This window comes from Lampetra planeri, chromosome 31, assembly GCF_965212315.1.
Source record: "Lampetra planeri chromosome 31, kcLamPlan1.2.h2, whole genome shotgun sequence".
NCBI classification, from domain to species: domain Eukaryota; kingdom Metazoa; phylum Chordata; class Hyperoartia; order Petromyzontiformes; family Petromyzontidae; genus Lampetra; species Lampetra planeri.
The window spans coordinates 6,328,473-6,344,030 of NC_136137.1; the positions used below are offsets into that span (position 1 = coordinate 6,328,473).

At 45.9% G+C, this 15,558-nt stretch overlaps 1 protein-coding gene across 1 annotated transcript in view; it reads left to right on the forward strand.

Annotated features, from left to right (window-relative positions):
- Nucleotides 1-15,558, forward strand: part of LOC144729150 (activin receptor type-2B-like) — a 35,682-nt gene that overhangs the window by 12,309 nt on the left and 7,815 nt on the right. Inside the window, exons 2-10 of the mRNA XM_078609127.1 lie at nucleotides 186-435; nucleotides 3,008-3,120; nucleotides 6,364-6,524; nucleotides 7,445-7,588; nucleotides 8,238-8,381; nucleotides 8,948-9,093; nucleotides 10,976-11,090; nucleotides 12,308-12,446; nucleotides 14,652-14,782. Coding sequence (XP_078465253.1) covers nucleotides 186-435; nucleotides 3,008-3,120; nucleotides 6,364-6,524; nucleotides 7,445-7,588; nucleotides 8,238-8,381; nucleotides 8,948-9,093; nucleotides 10,976-11,090; nucleotides 12,308-12,446; nucleotides 14,652-14,782 — 1,343 coding nt within the window. The remainder of the gene's footprint in view (nucleotides 1-185; nucleotides 436-3,007; nucleotides 3,121-6,363; nucleotides 6,525-7,444; nucleotides 7,589-8,237; nucleotides 8,382-8,947; nucleotides 9,094-10,975; nucleotides 11,091-12,307; nucleotides 12,447-14,651; nucleotides 14,783-15,558) is intronic.

Consider the following 15,558-nt stretch of genomic DNA (forward strand, 5'->3'; position numbering starts at 1 on the left):
GCATATTTGAGTATTTGGTTGATATACATTTCCACGTGATAAACCACTTCGTTTTGCTGTCATTTGTGGCCAGGACGCTTCTGAAAAAAGAGCTGTAGAGCTCAGTCGGCCTTACCTGGCAAAAATAAAAATAGTTTAATATTTTTAAGCACCCTTGACCATCGCTCTGCCTCGTCCCTTCACAGCTCCAGGCGTGCTGTCGGGTGGCTTGACGCTGGCGCTGGCCGGGCCGCCGCCTGCGTTCGTGGAGACGCGCGAGTGCGTCTACTTCAACCTCAACTGGGAGAAGGAGGGCACGGCCGCCGGAGGCACGGAGGCATGCGACGGCGACCGCGAGAAGCGGCAGCACTGCTACGCGTCGTGGCGCAACGTGTCGGGTGGCGTGCGGCTGGAGAGGCAGGGGTGCTGGCTGGATGACTTCAACTGCTACGACAGGTGAGCGAGCGCGCCGTGGAGCGGGTGGGGGGGCGTTCGAGAGGTTACCGTCGCCTAAGCGGCCGCGAATTCACCGCTCGTCGGCGGCGGTGGTGGTGGTGATAACGACGAAGAAGAGGGTTCGCCGTTCGATTACGGAGGCCACCCTGATTGATACCGCGTGGTGCATTGTCCAAATGACGAGATGTGCAGTGGCCACCTACGGACTATCTGCCCACGGATCGAGATGATGATGATGATGATGCTGCATTGTCCGTAAAAATACATGCTGTCTGCTTCGCAGTGGACATTAAAGATCCCCTTGAAGTCGTCCAAAAGGGTAGGCGCCATCGTGTGCTGGGTTCGCGGTCCAAATTTGCCAGATTTTAAAAATGACCCGCAAGTTACTCGGTTTGGAAATGCATATCAATCCACGCTACCTCCTGCAAAAACTTGGCAGGACCCTCGTGAAAAAGAGTCCTGAGCCTCGGTGAGGTTTTCTTGGGTAAACGAGTATAATTAAACTTAGAAGGAAAAATCGAAGGGAAAAAACGACCAGGACGGCCAAAAACGACATGGCTCAGTAACATCAAAACATGGCTACAATTAACAACAGCACAAACTCTACACGCCGTGCTAGACCGGGACCAATATCATCGTGAAGTCGCACACGCCGTTAGGCAGCACTAAAGAAGAAGAAGATTGAAAGATTTCGTGACTGCAGGGATTCATATTCTTGGTTCTTTCGGTAAAGTCACGTAGAAGGGAAATTTTCTTGCTGTGGATTTCACACTTGATGATGATTGTTTGTGTTGCAGTCGAAACGTCGTGAGAATTTTTATTGTTTTATATTTTTATTACTTTATTATTTCCCTTCTACGTGACTTTACCGAAAGAACCAAGAATAAGTATAATTCAGGTTTTATTCACTGCTGGATGAACGCCTCCCTAAGCCATGGCTAGAATGTTGCATTTCCACCAGTGTTTCAGGGCTCGGTAAGCAAGGCGATGATAAGCACACAAAGAAACGCCATAAGTGATTTTATGACGCCGTTGAAGCCTTTGGAGCGCCACCTAGTGGATATGCTGGCAATTTCTCTCCATCGGTCAACTGTGGCCCTTTGTGCAGGAAACCTCTGGAGAGTTTGCCGTGATTTATAGCGCCCTTGCTGCAGCACATTTCCACACCGGATGCCACCTCTAATTCGCAGACCCCTATGCAGGGGCTATCGCTTTACAGCTCCCTGCAAGAATCCACAAGCGCCGAACACTTACACAAGGGCCCACTGTATGTCGCGAACTGACATTTCAGCTGGCTTATCTTAGTCGTTGAACTGACCGGGCATGCATTGCTTACGGAAGGTAACCCCTTAAAGTTCTATGCCACATTCGGTGTCTTCAATGTTTTTCCTGGTGAAAATCCACTGATATACAGTGCCCATGAATGTGTAATTAAAATTATAATGGAACATTAACCAGCAGCTGTCAAGATATATAAACTAAGGTGGGGCAAAAGGAAGTTATCAAATGTATTTGTAGTCAGGTTTTCCAAGATTGCAAAAACAACAATTTCAGGTTGTCATAGAAACCCAAATGAAAGAAAACGGTTGTTAAATGTTAAGGAATCATGGGGGTGGCCGGGTGGTTCGGAGGTCGGAGCACGTGGCGGAGCACGCGGCCGGCATTGTTGACTGAGATTCCGGGCTTCGGTGTTGTTATGAACCAAGTTCTCAAAGTATTAGCGAGTTGATGGTCTAGGCCCATTTGCCACTCACTGCTCAAAACAGCATTCACGTTAAATTTGGCCCTGCACTTATTTTAGCTAAATTCCAATTGAAATTAATAGCTTTACTTTCAGCTATTGAATATTACTCTGCAAGAGCATGGGAAAGTGTCGCACTCTAGTGTACGGATTAGAGCATGCTGGAAGGGATCTCAGAAGTAGTTCTATCATATCTGCTTTAACCAGCGATTATCTTACAAGGGTGGGGCAAAGGTTGCATTGCTCTGCAACATTTCTGAACGGATTTTCCATCGCATGTCATCTTGCCAATCAAGTATTATAGGAATATTGTGGGTTGGTGAGGAATGAAGGAGCATTCTCCATATCTTATCATCCTGTATTTACATCCTGAAGCTCCTCGGTTCACCATTCATTGACAGTTTCCACACGGTTTTTGTTTCCAGTTCATTAATTTTACTTATGCATTGTGCACCACTGGAAGTCATGAAGGCGATCGATCACGTTAACTCTTGCCCTATTTACTAAACAACCACAGTGTTCCCACTCATCTTAATTTGCGTCTGCATTGTGTATTATCTCGGTGTGGTCTGGGACTGTTTTGTTGTTTTTTCTGCCTTGTCCAAGCTTGATAAATTGGACTTAAATAAGTAATTTATATTCAGTGACTTGCTTATCCTTTTCTCTATTTTGCACTCCTTTATGTTTTTTGTTTTGTTGTTTGTTGTTCTAACTTGCTGACCACCCCGCCGCCATACTTAACATCTGTGCAAAAAAACGAGCTTCATGGAGCTCATTGGATTCCTCCTCCAGCAGTCTTAAAGAAGCACTCCGATTGATTGTGATGAGCAGGAGCGAGTGCGTGGAATCCAGCGAGAACCCCGCCGTGTACTTCTGCTGCTGCGATGGGGACCTGTGCAACGCCATGTTCACCCACCTGCCCGTCCTACAGCCCCGAGCCCACGGTCAGTGTTTCGGGAACACACAAAAGACAACGTTTTTCTTAGTTAAAGCCGCCGGAAGAATCCTTAGAGCTGTTGTTGTTAAGTTATTTTGTCACAGGTTGTGTCAAAGCTCAGCTGGTGGGCAATGGCAATTCTTTTTTTACAGAGGGAAACTGGGTACGTTCAACGACCGTACGCAAGCTTGAATGAGACGGCATAATATAATGTAGACATAATTTTTTATCCAAAAAACAAATAGTTAAACATTACACAGAAATTATAAATTAGACATTTAAAACTGTAACACCATAGTTCTCAAAATCACATTTGCAAGTCACAGTTGACAATGTGGCTGTCGTTGAAATCCAGCACATCCATCACGAACCCTGGTCTAAATATACAGCTGTGAGTTTTTTTGTTATTGCTCAAGTGAGCATCCCTAAGCCATTGGTGGAAAATGCCAGATTCCCATGGTGGAAACAAGTCTCCTCTCCCTTAGACAACCACAGCTGACTTTCACACGAGGTGGTATGTATTTTATCGACCCTATAAGAGGTGATGGGCTGAGTCAACCCCCAACCAGGATTTGAACTCGCAACCTTCCCATTGAGAGCCGCTCGCTCTACCACTCAGCCACGTGGTCGGTAATACCAGTGCATCCTCAAAATAATGTTGGCGGATATATACCCTGCATGTCCTGTGTATCATGGGTTAAAAACAATAGCGGTGCAGTCCTGCAGTTGCTGGCTCATTATCGTGATGGCAGAACGGTCTCAACCAGAGGGAGTTCTTAAAGAGCCGCTCTAGGACTCCCGTATGCTTCAACAGAAATTACCAGACAGCAGGATTTGAACTGTTGACCCCGTGAAAACCGGTCCAGTGGTAAGCTTGGGTTGCCAGCGGAGTCTCAATTCCCACAGCCACTTTGAATTTCCTGTGGCCCAATGTTCGAGCGTGTGTAATCTTCTCTAAAGTAGATATTAGAAACCCCTGGATTAATTTTGCAAGAATATTATATTTACTTGTCACTGTCATGACCTAAATCAAATCGTTGATTACCCATGGCTTCAGCGCGAATTAATTAATAAAAAACTGTTTCTGCAAACCTAGAGTTACATAGGCCACTGTGATAAAAAAGGGCTAATCTCATTTGGCTCTAGCACCATTTACATTTTTAAAAGGGAAAAATGTAATGGTGCAGCCCTGCAATTACCTGATGTCATCACTACTGGAAGAATGGCCTCCACTAGAAGGAGTTCTAGAGAGCCCCCCCAGAGGGTACTTGGTCTGCTCTTCCACCGTTGCCAGACGTCGTGGAGAAGCTGGGCGTACCCACATTCTATCCCACTACATGCGACCCACCACCGATTGACTAACATTGGGCACCGCTAAATTAAGAGCATTTAATAGTATTCGAACCGATGACTCCTGGGTCCACAGGAAAATGCACTCAACCATTCGGGCAACCAACCACAAAGTAATGTTAATGATCTCATTCCTTGTAAATATTTTAGTGTTTCATGCTCATATGGGCAGTGCCTCGCTCTGCAGTGATGCACTGTAGGGCTTGTATAAATACGAGCGTTAAAGCTGGAACTATAGACGCCTACAAAAACACACGGCGCTGTAAACACTCACACAATGTATAATCAATTTGAATCGGAGACCAGTGCATTTGTCGCAAACTAAGTTTCCTATTTCACAATGAATGGTTTTACAGTCCATTAAAGAAGTACCACGCAGTGACTTTATATCGACCTGTTCTCGGTCAGCAAATGTACATGTTTGGTGATAGTGCATTGGCAGTGAAGCTCAAGCACAAATAACAAAATAACTCGACACATTCGTCATTATCAGTGGCCTTAAAATGACATTTATAGGTGACATTTCGGGCAATGGGCCTTCATAGAACATAAAAGTGCAATGACGAAGGGCCAGCGTTTGTGCAGTCGAAAAGGGCCATTGCACTAAATGTCGACTATTATATATTTTTCCTGTTAAGGCAGTGGTATTGATGAATGGGAGTTTTTTTGGTTATTTTTTCATCAAGCACATTGTCAACAATGTCTTTTAGCACTGTAATTATTTCTGAATTTTTGTATTAAACAAATTTTTTTTATTTTTTTATCATGAACAAAAAACAATTATTGCTTTGCAGAAGTGAAAATTGCATGGTTTTTCACGTGGTAAAAATATTAAACATTAAACACATTTGTTAAAAAGTCACATTTCAGATAAATAAAATTGTCTTCAATTCAGACAGCCAGTTTAATTGTGTTCCAGATGATCTTCAGTAAGGCGGACATTCATTTTGGCCAGATCTGTCCATAAAATACTTCCGCACCAAACAAAACCACATTCGGTAGACCTCTTGCTGTGGCTACGAGACATGTGCCGCTTATTCCAGTCCACAAGTGTCCTGGAATTTATTCGGTGAGAAATTAAACCCTCGGCATCTACGATAACGGATCCTACTTCCATACTGCACGTGGTTGCTAAGCATGGTTGTCGGCATGCTTGTCTACCCATACAGCCGGCACGGTTTCACTGACGGCTATTTGTATCAATTAATCCGATACTCTTTGTAATCTGGCCTGGAGTGTGGTGCTCTGAGCCACTCTGCCATAGTCTTCTTTCGTATGATGGGGAGTTGATCAGCGACGTTTATTTGTTCATGTCGAGGTTGGCGAGTGAGCCCAAGTAACTTGGTGAATATCTGAAATGCTGCCGGCGAATGATCAAACGCGGGCATTGGTGTGATGATTTTTCATCCTCATTAATTGTTTTTGCATGCTTAGGTTTTCGCAGTTGTGCTGTATAGCTCGCCAAATTGTTTCCGGGTGGTGCCGCTTGTGGTTCGGAATGATGTCCGACGTTTCGCTGAAGAAGCTCCCCGGCACGCTTACCCAAGCTCCTCTTAACCCTCCTCCATCATTAACACCGTAATCCCCTTTCCCAACTTCGCTACCCTTTAATCACACTCCTCACTAGACACTCATTGTCACTGTCATCGATCGTTTATTTCGCGCATCATCATACTCACGTACCGCCATGATTCTCATGAACTCATCTCCCCTCATCACACTTTCTGCTGTACAAAATAGTTAATCCTTTGTTCAGCGCCTTGGTCATCCCGAGTCTCCTTGTAATCTCTCCTGGAGTGTGGAGGTGCTCTGAGCACACTCCAGGACAGCACAAGGCGCTATATCAATTATAATACGATAAGGTGACCCTAACTGGCTTACTGTTGGGAATCCTGTGCAGAGGGGGCTCAGCCCGGCGTGGCGGAGAGGCAGTCTACGGCGTCGGGAGCCTTCCTCTACACGCTGGTGCCCCTTCTGGCCGTCACGATGGTGCTGCTGCTGTCTTTCTGGACGTACCGGCACCACAAGCTGGCGTACGCGCACGCCGCACTGCCTCCACAGGTGTGTGCGTGTGTGCATGTGTGCTGCAGGACACGAGGCGGCGGCCGGCATTTGTCGCGTGCTTTTGTGTAAAGTTACGGGAATAACAGGGACGCGTCGGTTTGCTTGCGAGTTAGGCCCAGGAAGAGAGAGGTTCAGAGTGTACGATAATACGTCACGTTTCCAACCGTCACATCCGGTTGCCCTGAACAATGAATCACTATTCATTCGCAAGTACCTGTCTGATGTACAGTGATGGCTGACATGTTTTCAAACTTAGAAATAATTGACTCGTACACGGACACTGTGCATGTATTATGTTCATGAATAAAAACCCTTGTAATTTAAATTATTATAATTATGAAAATAGTTAACCATCTCCTTTATGGTGACTTTTGACAATAACCCATTTCTCTAGTTACAGTAAAACCTTGGATTGCGAGTGACTTGGTCTGCGAGTGTTTTGCAAGACGAGCAAAATTTTTCAATACATATTAATTTGATAAACGAGCGAGGTCTTCCAATACGAGTAGTACGTGTAAACGCTTTGTCTGCCGAGCATCACGTGATCACAACTGATATACGAGTGCTTTGATATACGAGTGCTTTGGATTACAAACACGTTTCCGGAACGAATTATGCTCACAATCCAAGGTTTTACTGTATAGAGTTTATGGTGGTATGTATGTATGTTAATCTTCTTTGGCATTGTACATAGCCAACCGTGCTAATCGGAGGTGCGGGGGAAGGACAACAAACTAAACACAGTGGGAGTCGTGTTTTTTGTGGCGGGGATGGAGGTGGTGATGATGACGATGCTGTGGTGATGGTGGCGGTGTGGTAGTGGCAGTAGTAATGATGGTGGTTTGGTGATGATGATGATCTTGTGGTGGTGGAGGAGGTGGTGATCGTGACGGTGGTGACGGTTCTGTTGCCATCAGGAGGCAAGCCTGGCACCCCCGTCGCCCGTGCTGGGTTTGCGACCCGTGCAGCTGCTGGAGTTGAGGGCCCGCGGCCGCTTTGGCTGTGTCTGGCGTGCTCAACTCCTCTCCCAGGTCGTCGCTGTGAAGATCATACAGCCCGTGGTAAGGCTGCACACAACCTCACGAAGGCTGCTGTGCCACCAATCGACCTGGAAATATTCCCGTCGATATTTACGTTTTTTAATTGTATAGAAATAAATTAGCTCAATGGAAAGACAATGCAACGGCCACAGGTGTTACATACTGTGGTTCATGGCAGCGGACACTTGAAACTTGCAATATTGCAAGTGATGTGATCGAAAACTACTTGCAGTCTGTAAAAGCTGTTTGGTGCGTGCAGGGCTTCTATCAGCTGGCTTTTTTCAGATTGGTGACCCTGAAAATATTTTCCCACCCGGCACACCACGTCCATTGTACATCTGGCTATAGCTGTGACTACCTAGTCAGATACTTACTCCAGGCTTATCAGCAACCCAGGACGTATGCCGTAAGGGATTGTTATGAAAATAAGTACCTTTGCCAATGGTGGCAAACCTTTTTATTAGGAAGCAACTGCAGCTATGCATTTTAAAATCTAGATTTACAACATATTTCTTTATTACTGCTTTCTGTGTTTTAGTTTGTTATCCTTCCCCCACAAATCCCATTAGCACAGATGGCTATGTACAGTGCGAAACAAGTTCAACCTACATACATACGGTCTTTAATTAGTAATTTTGGTTTGCATTGTTTGTCGTCTGGATGCACGCAGAATAAACAGTCGTGGCAGAACGAGATGGACATATTCCAGACGCCGGGCATGAGGCACGAGAACCTGCTGGAGTTCATCGGCGCCGAGAAGCGGGGAGCGAACCTGGACATGGAGATGTGGCTCATCACCGCCTTCCACGAGCGGGTTCGTACGCGCAAGCGCCGCGCTCGCCATCGTCACGCGCGATCGTACGCAGCACCTCTGATTGGCACAGGTGGTTACGTACGGTGCGAAAGAAGTTCAAAGATGATCAATGCCCCGTGTAACTTTAACAGATTGTTTGGGCAATTTCTGTAAGCGAGCAACTAATGAAGGCCGGCACGGCACGCAAGTGGCCAGCGCCACACCCGTCCGCCTTTGACTCCCCATTGGCCATGTTTACACACCGCCCCAGGTACTCATTTGAGGCCGAGTCGACCTAGGGGAGGCCCAGGACCAGTTCAGATTATTTTCACTGGTTCGTAGCGCAGTGCGCTAACCACTGTGCCACCGCTCTTGAAAGAAGTTCAACATACGTACATACATATATGCTGCGGCTCGCACACACGTGGCAGCAAATGGAATCACATAATGGGTACGTTTGTTTTTTGTTGCATCGTAAAATAAAAGCTTAGTTTCCAATAACTCATCGCTACCTAATGTTTAAGGCTTGGTGGTGGCGGTGTTCTTGATGCTGAATTGCTGCTGCTGGCCGCGTCTCATTCTGCTAGGGCTGCCTGTCGGATTACCTCAAGGGCAGCACGCTGTCATGGGCCGAACTGTGCCACGTTGCCGAGACGATGTCGCGCGGACTCGCCTATCTGCACAGTGACGTCCACGGCAAGAACGAAGGCAGCAAGCCGGCCATCGCTCATCGGTACGTTAACAGCCTGGCTGCTGTTTGACCGTCATTAATAAAACTATCAACTACAGGGTGTTTGAAAAAGACGGACCCAATTTGAAATCGTTATATCTCTGCAACCACGAACCGCCCATGAATGAAACTCTTACCACTTGAAAGGGCGGGGCTTAGAGTTTCAAGTGATTACCGCTAGATGCCTCTCACAGCGCACAAACAGCCCCAAGCCTCAGTCATTCGCAAGACGGTGACCCTGCAACACAAGGCGTTTTGCATTCTGCAGTTCAGCAAGACTGAATTTCTAATTGCGGTGCAGCGTGCGTTTCAACGGCGTTTTGGCATTGATCCGCCAATGTCAGAGCATTTGTTGTTGGTACCGACAATTTGACGAAACAGGCTGTTTATGTAAGGGGAAGAGCACAGGGCGACCACGCACCTCAGAGGAAAACGTGAGAAGAGAGGCGTTTGGGACGAATTATACTATCGTCTCGATGTTGTCCGTACAGCAGGTGGAGGGCACATAGAGCCTTTATAAAATGGTTGGTAAAACTTGATAACTCATTAAACCGTTTGTAACTTTTCGTTTAATTGTAACATGTTGCCATCGTGAAATATACTGCTTTGAAATTGGGTCCATCTTTTTGAAACACTCTGTATATTTATTTTACCAGGTAAATCCCCCCACTGAGCTATATAGCGCTCTATCAGAAGCGATCTGGCTATCACAAATGATAGCTCAACGAAGTGGCTTATAGAAGGGAAATAATAAAAGAATATAAATATAAAACAATAAAAATTCTCACGACGTTTCGACTGCAACACAAGCAATCATCATCAGGTGTGAAATCCACACCTGATGATGTGGATTTCACACCTGATGATAATTGCTTGTGATGATTGCTTGTGTTGCAGTCGAAATGTTGTGAGAATTTTTATTGTTTTATATTTATATTCTTTTATTATTTCCGTTCTACGTGACTTTACCGAAAGAACCAAGAATATGAATCCCTGCAGTCACGAAAGCTTTAAATCGAAGTGGCTTATCACGTGGAATTGTATAGCAGCCAAATACTCTGAATGCACGTTTCTAAATGTGGAGAGAAAAACCAGGGGACCTGGAGAAAAACCTACGCGACCACGGGCGTCAGCATGGGGATCGAACCCACGACATCCTGTATGTCAGGCAAAGTAGTTAACATCTCGCCACCGTCGCGCGCCCCCTTTTACCACTGGCACGTTGGAGCCGAGACGACGCGGAGGGCCGTCTATGGTACGTGTGGTTCTCCACTGGCTGTTTGCTCGGGCTAAGCTGGAAGAAAAAAGTCTCAGGACTGATTTTTTTTTTAATGCGAAACCGCAGAATCACCAGGCTGGATGCATACATAACCATTTTTTTAAGTCAGTGATTTCCTGCCCAAATTAGAATATTAGGTGATACTCAGCTTATTTTTACAGCCCTGAGCCAGTGGTGGAAATTTCACATTGCTATGGCCGAGTGAAGTCTATTCATACAGCCAACGTCGACTAACCCATGAAGTGGCTCTCATTTTCATGACCCCATATTGGTGATGAGCCGAGTCAAAAACTCCAACCAGCATTTGGACTTTAAGTCTCCTGATTGCTATAGCGCTGAGCCGCCTGGCCACATATATACACAGCGCAACATATCGCATACAAATGCACGCACAAACATTATCAATCACTCGTATACCCCATATTAATGCTATTAATAACGTTGCCTAACCTTGTATTTCATGCTGCTGTGTAATTAGAATTTGTAAGTAATGGGTGATGCCTTTCTAATAATTCGAATGCTCACACACACGTACTCGCGGACAGTGCTCCTCATCACCCACCTGCCCACCCCCGTCGTTCCTGGCGGTCTTTTTCTTTTGTGCAGTGACTTCAAAAGCAAGAACGTGCTGCTGAAGAACAACCTGTCAGCTGTGATCGCCGACTTTGGGTTGGCGCTCAAGTTTGAGCCGGGCTGCTCGCCTGGGGACACCCACGGACAGGTTCGTACTCTGGCCATCCACACTACGCGAACTCTACAAACGATTGTATTTAAAGCTTTTGTGACTGCAGGGATTCATGTTCTTGGTTCTTTCGGTAAAGTCACGTAAATGGGAAATAATAAAATAATTGTTTTATTCTTTTTCTTATTTCCCTTCTACGTGATTTTACCGAAAGAACCAAGAATACATATTTTTTAGTTTACCAGGTAAACTCCACTGACCTATTTAGCTCTTTTTCAGAAGTGACCTGGCCATCACAAATGATAGCTCAATGAAAAAAATATACGCGACCACAAGGAGAACATGCAAACTCCAAATATACAGACATTGTCAGGGTCAGGATCGAACCCATGACCTTCTGTATACCAGGCGAGGGAGTTAATATCTCGCCACCGTGGCGTGATGAACTGTTCAACACGAAACGTCCTCTCCACACCGTTGGGATCCCAATCAACGTGCCAAGACGAAGCCACGGGGGCGGTGACGCGGCCCAGCGGTTCGCTCGTTCGCCGCTAATTGCAGAGGTTCGCCGGTTCGATTCCAGCAGGCCACCCTGGGTATTGCTTAGGATGTGAAATACTATGCAACTTCTGCTGCACAGTGGATGCTTAAGATCACCCTGACGCCATTCTAAATGGCATCGTGCTAAAAAAATTGCCAATTTTTTAAATGACACGCAATTTACTCAATTGGGATTACACGTAACGATCATTGCCCCCCTACTCGCAGACTAATGCCCGCTTGCAGACCAGGTGCTGAGTCAACCTGTACCGCACAGGGACCGAGGTGGGTTGGGGGGGTGCTTTCAAATGGGGGCAACGTGTGATGTCACTTCTCGCGTGTAAAGCGCCCGTGAGACGCCCCAGCAGAGCATAAAGGGTGCTCTTTCAAAACTGTTTATTATTCTGGTGACATACACCTCTAAATGCAGTACTTCGAGGGGCCTGGGTTGGTGTTTCACATAGATTTTTGAAATTCCTCAATCCGCTGGGGTATTGAGGTGTAGACCGTATACGGAAGTGCAGAACATGAGTTGATTAACCTCAGCCCTGGGCGGCTCTGGCGAAAGCAAGCGTTCATCTCGAGTCCTATCACGTGGGGTTGAACAGAAACGCAGTACGAGACGCGTCAGTCCTCGCCTACAGCGTGTCGCGAGCGTGGCGCGTCGCCACTGCCTCGCGATGACGTGTCCCCCTCCTTGTTGTCGAATCGGGCAGGTGGGCACGCAGCGCTACATGGCCCCGGAGGTGCTGGAGGGTGCCATCTGCTTTCAGCGCGACGCCTTCCTGCGCATCGACGTCTACGCGCTGGGGCTCGTGCTGTGGGAGCTCGTGTCACGGTGCACAGCCGCCGATGGTGCGTGGTGTGGTGTTGCCTGTTGCACGCTCGTCATACGAGAACCCCCTTTTGAAATTAACATCATTCCCAAACGCTCATCACGTGTGTGCCTCGAGCAGTGAACAACAATGAACGGTGCCATCCCCATTTGTATGTGTGCGTGCGTTCATTCGTGTGTTTAATTTAGAACCAAGTGAAATCTCATTGAGAGCAATTGTCTGTCTTTCAATGGAGAATCAGAATCTATATTTAGACTGGAAGAATCCGATGAGCTACGAAGCTACTTTTTCACAGATGTCCAGTTGGGTCGGGTTAGAAAGTTACAACAACAAACAATACAAACATAGGAGTCCAAAGTGTAGGAAAGTTGAGCAAGTCATGATATAAAATTAACAAAAAGTCTACGTGCAAATTGCATATTTTTCAACACCAAATGCAATCTTGGGCAAGGCAGCAAAACAAAAAGTAGTCCCAGACCACACTAAGACAACACACAGTCTCTCAATAACATTCCACATTAAAAGTGAACTATCGTTACAAAGCAATGCAGTGAACGTGTTATTAAGGGGAAATAGAAACCGTGTACATCAAGGGTAGAGGACCTCCAACCACAGGTCAGATACTGTCTGTTACTTCATTTTTGTACGGTCCGTCGCCACAGTGTATGCCTGTCGCTTTGAAACGGTGTGCAAGTGGTATTTATCAATCACTGCAAGCATCTTGACTAGAGTGGAATATGTTATGCCTGGCAATACCATGTTACTAATTTTAGCACACTCAGTCACTTTCTGTCACTTCCAGGGCCCTGTTTAGTTTTGGTCGACTCCCAACATTTCTGCCCCCCCCCTGCTTTATTACTGCATTCCACAAAGGTGTGTGTTTGTTAATATGGAACCCCCAAGGGTATTTGAACATAGTACTCATTCAGTCTTTGGTATGGAAAAGGTTCCACACCCCCCCCCCCAGTCCACACCAATGCATTAAAAGCAAAATCTCAATTTTGCGAACTCGTACTCGGCAAGACGTCAGTTCTGCGTGCGCACATCAGCATTGAAATCTCCATTCACGAGCCCAATTAAAGTGACCTCGGCTTTATGAACTCTTTAACAGCGAAACCTCAATTTTTACGAACCTGTTAACAGTGACCTCCGTTTTACGAACCCGTTAAGTGAGACGTAGACTTACGGCAGCCATTATTAGTGAAATCTTTATTTTACGATCCTATTATCAGTGAAAGCTCCGTTTAAGAACTCATTAACAGTACAACCTCAAATGTATGAACTCTTTAGCAGTTAAACTTCAGTTTTATGAACCATGAAACCTCAATATTATGGACACGTACATATTTAAATGAATGAAGAGCCACGCCTCTGTTGGTGATTCGATGCAAGACCTTTCTGGTTAGGTTTGCATTCTATATATTACATGCCCATTCACTATTTTGGAATAACCTAAAAAAAAATTCTTGGAGAGTCCCTCAAGATCATTGAGGCAAATGGGCTCTGTTCTAATGATGATCCTTAATGAACATTCTAGCGGATCATTGCAGAGCAGAACTTTGTATAAAATATTGCTTTTCCCTATTGGAATTTGCCCCCAATAGTTTAGATGGAGTGCCGTTACCAATAACATCTGATAAGCCAACGACAGCATTTGTTTAACAAGCATGACTGCTGGTGAAACCCATGATGGTGGAAATCAGTCCAGAATTAGCTTATTTATTGCTGAAGATGTAGGATGTGTCATCAGTTTGCATTATTTCTTAAAAAGAATGGGTTTACTTGGCAATAACTATGTGGTCACATGGGCAATGAGTCGCTGACCCTCGACGAGTGAGGAGCAGCTAGCCATCGAACAAAGACGGTCACTGCATGGCACGCTCTGGAATGTGCTGCAGCCGTCTGGAATGGTCTTCCGATATTAGGAAGCCACTGGAGCTATGCACTTTTAAATCTCGATTGAAAACTAATTTCTTTCAAATGGCTTTTTGGATTTAGGTTATTGTCCTTAGCTCGCACCTCCAATTGGCACGGTTGGCTACATACGGTGCGAAAAAATGTAAACATACGTACATGCAAACGAGCACACTGATTAAAAAAAAGTTTCATCTTCGCACGCACCATGAATCCGCAACTCGGATTATCCTCTCGTGGCTAATCAATGCTTATCTGGATGATGACGACAATGACTGCACACGTTTTATTTTGTATTTTTCCTCGGCAGGTCCGATAGACGAGTACCGTGTGCCGTTTGATGAGGAGATCGGTGATCACCCCACGCTGGAGGACATGCAGGACATCGTGGTGCAGAAGAAAATGCGGCCGGCGTTTCGGGAGGCGTGGCTTAAGCACCCGGTAACGTACACAGGACACAGCCCCAAATTGTCTTTTAGCGTCTCGTTGGTAACGTTTCTCGTCTTCTCTCTTGTTTGTTGATTGGGATTTATTCGTAGCGGTGATCGTTGCCCCTGACTGGCAGAATAATGCCAATTTGCAAGCCAGGTGCTGAGTGCCAATTGTGACACAGGGACAGCTGCCACTAGGGGGGGGGTGCCCTTTCAGATTTTTGCGATAAAATGCGCATCTCCGATTAGCATGGTCGGCTAGGTATGGTGCGATAGAAGTTATCCATACGTGAAGCACTAAGAAACACCCTTGCCGGTAGTGCGCTATATCAACAATATATCATTGTCATGACTATTTGTACAGTGTTCTTTCCTCTGTGAGCCTAAATATAACCTTTCCATGAATTGTAAATCACCTGTTATCACATGCATGATTCAATACATGTTTCACGAGTGTAAACATTTAGCTATTACAATCAATTAATTGGTGTATTGGCACGTGCCTTTTGTCTAGGGGGAAAGCCAAGTTTGAATGCAGATACTCAGAGATTTGTCCATGACCTAATTATCCAGAATGCACCTGATTTGCATCGGATCTCGAAAGTTAAGCAGGGTTGAACCTTGGTTGCCATGGGTGACCAACATGCACTGCAACTCGGTATAGGATGCAGGACTACACGGTGGGGGGGGGGGCAGCAGAGGGCAGTGCAGCACCATCTGGATACGTACTGCAACGTCTATGTTGTGTGCCTTAACCAAGCTACGTTTGGCTCTCACAACTTTCAC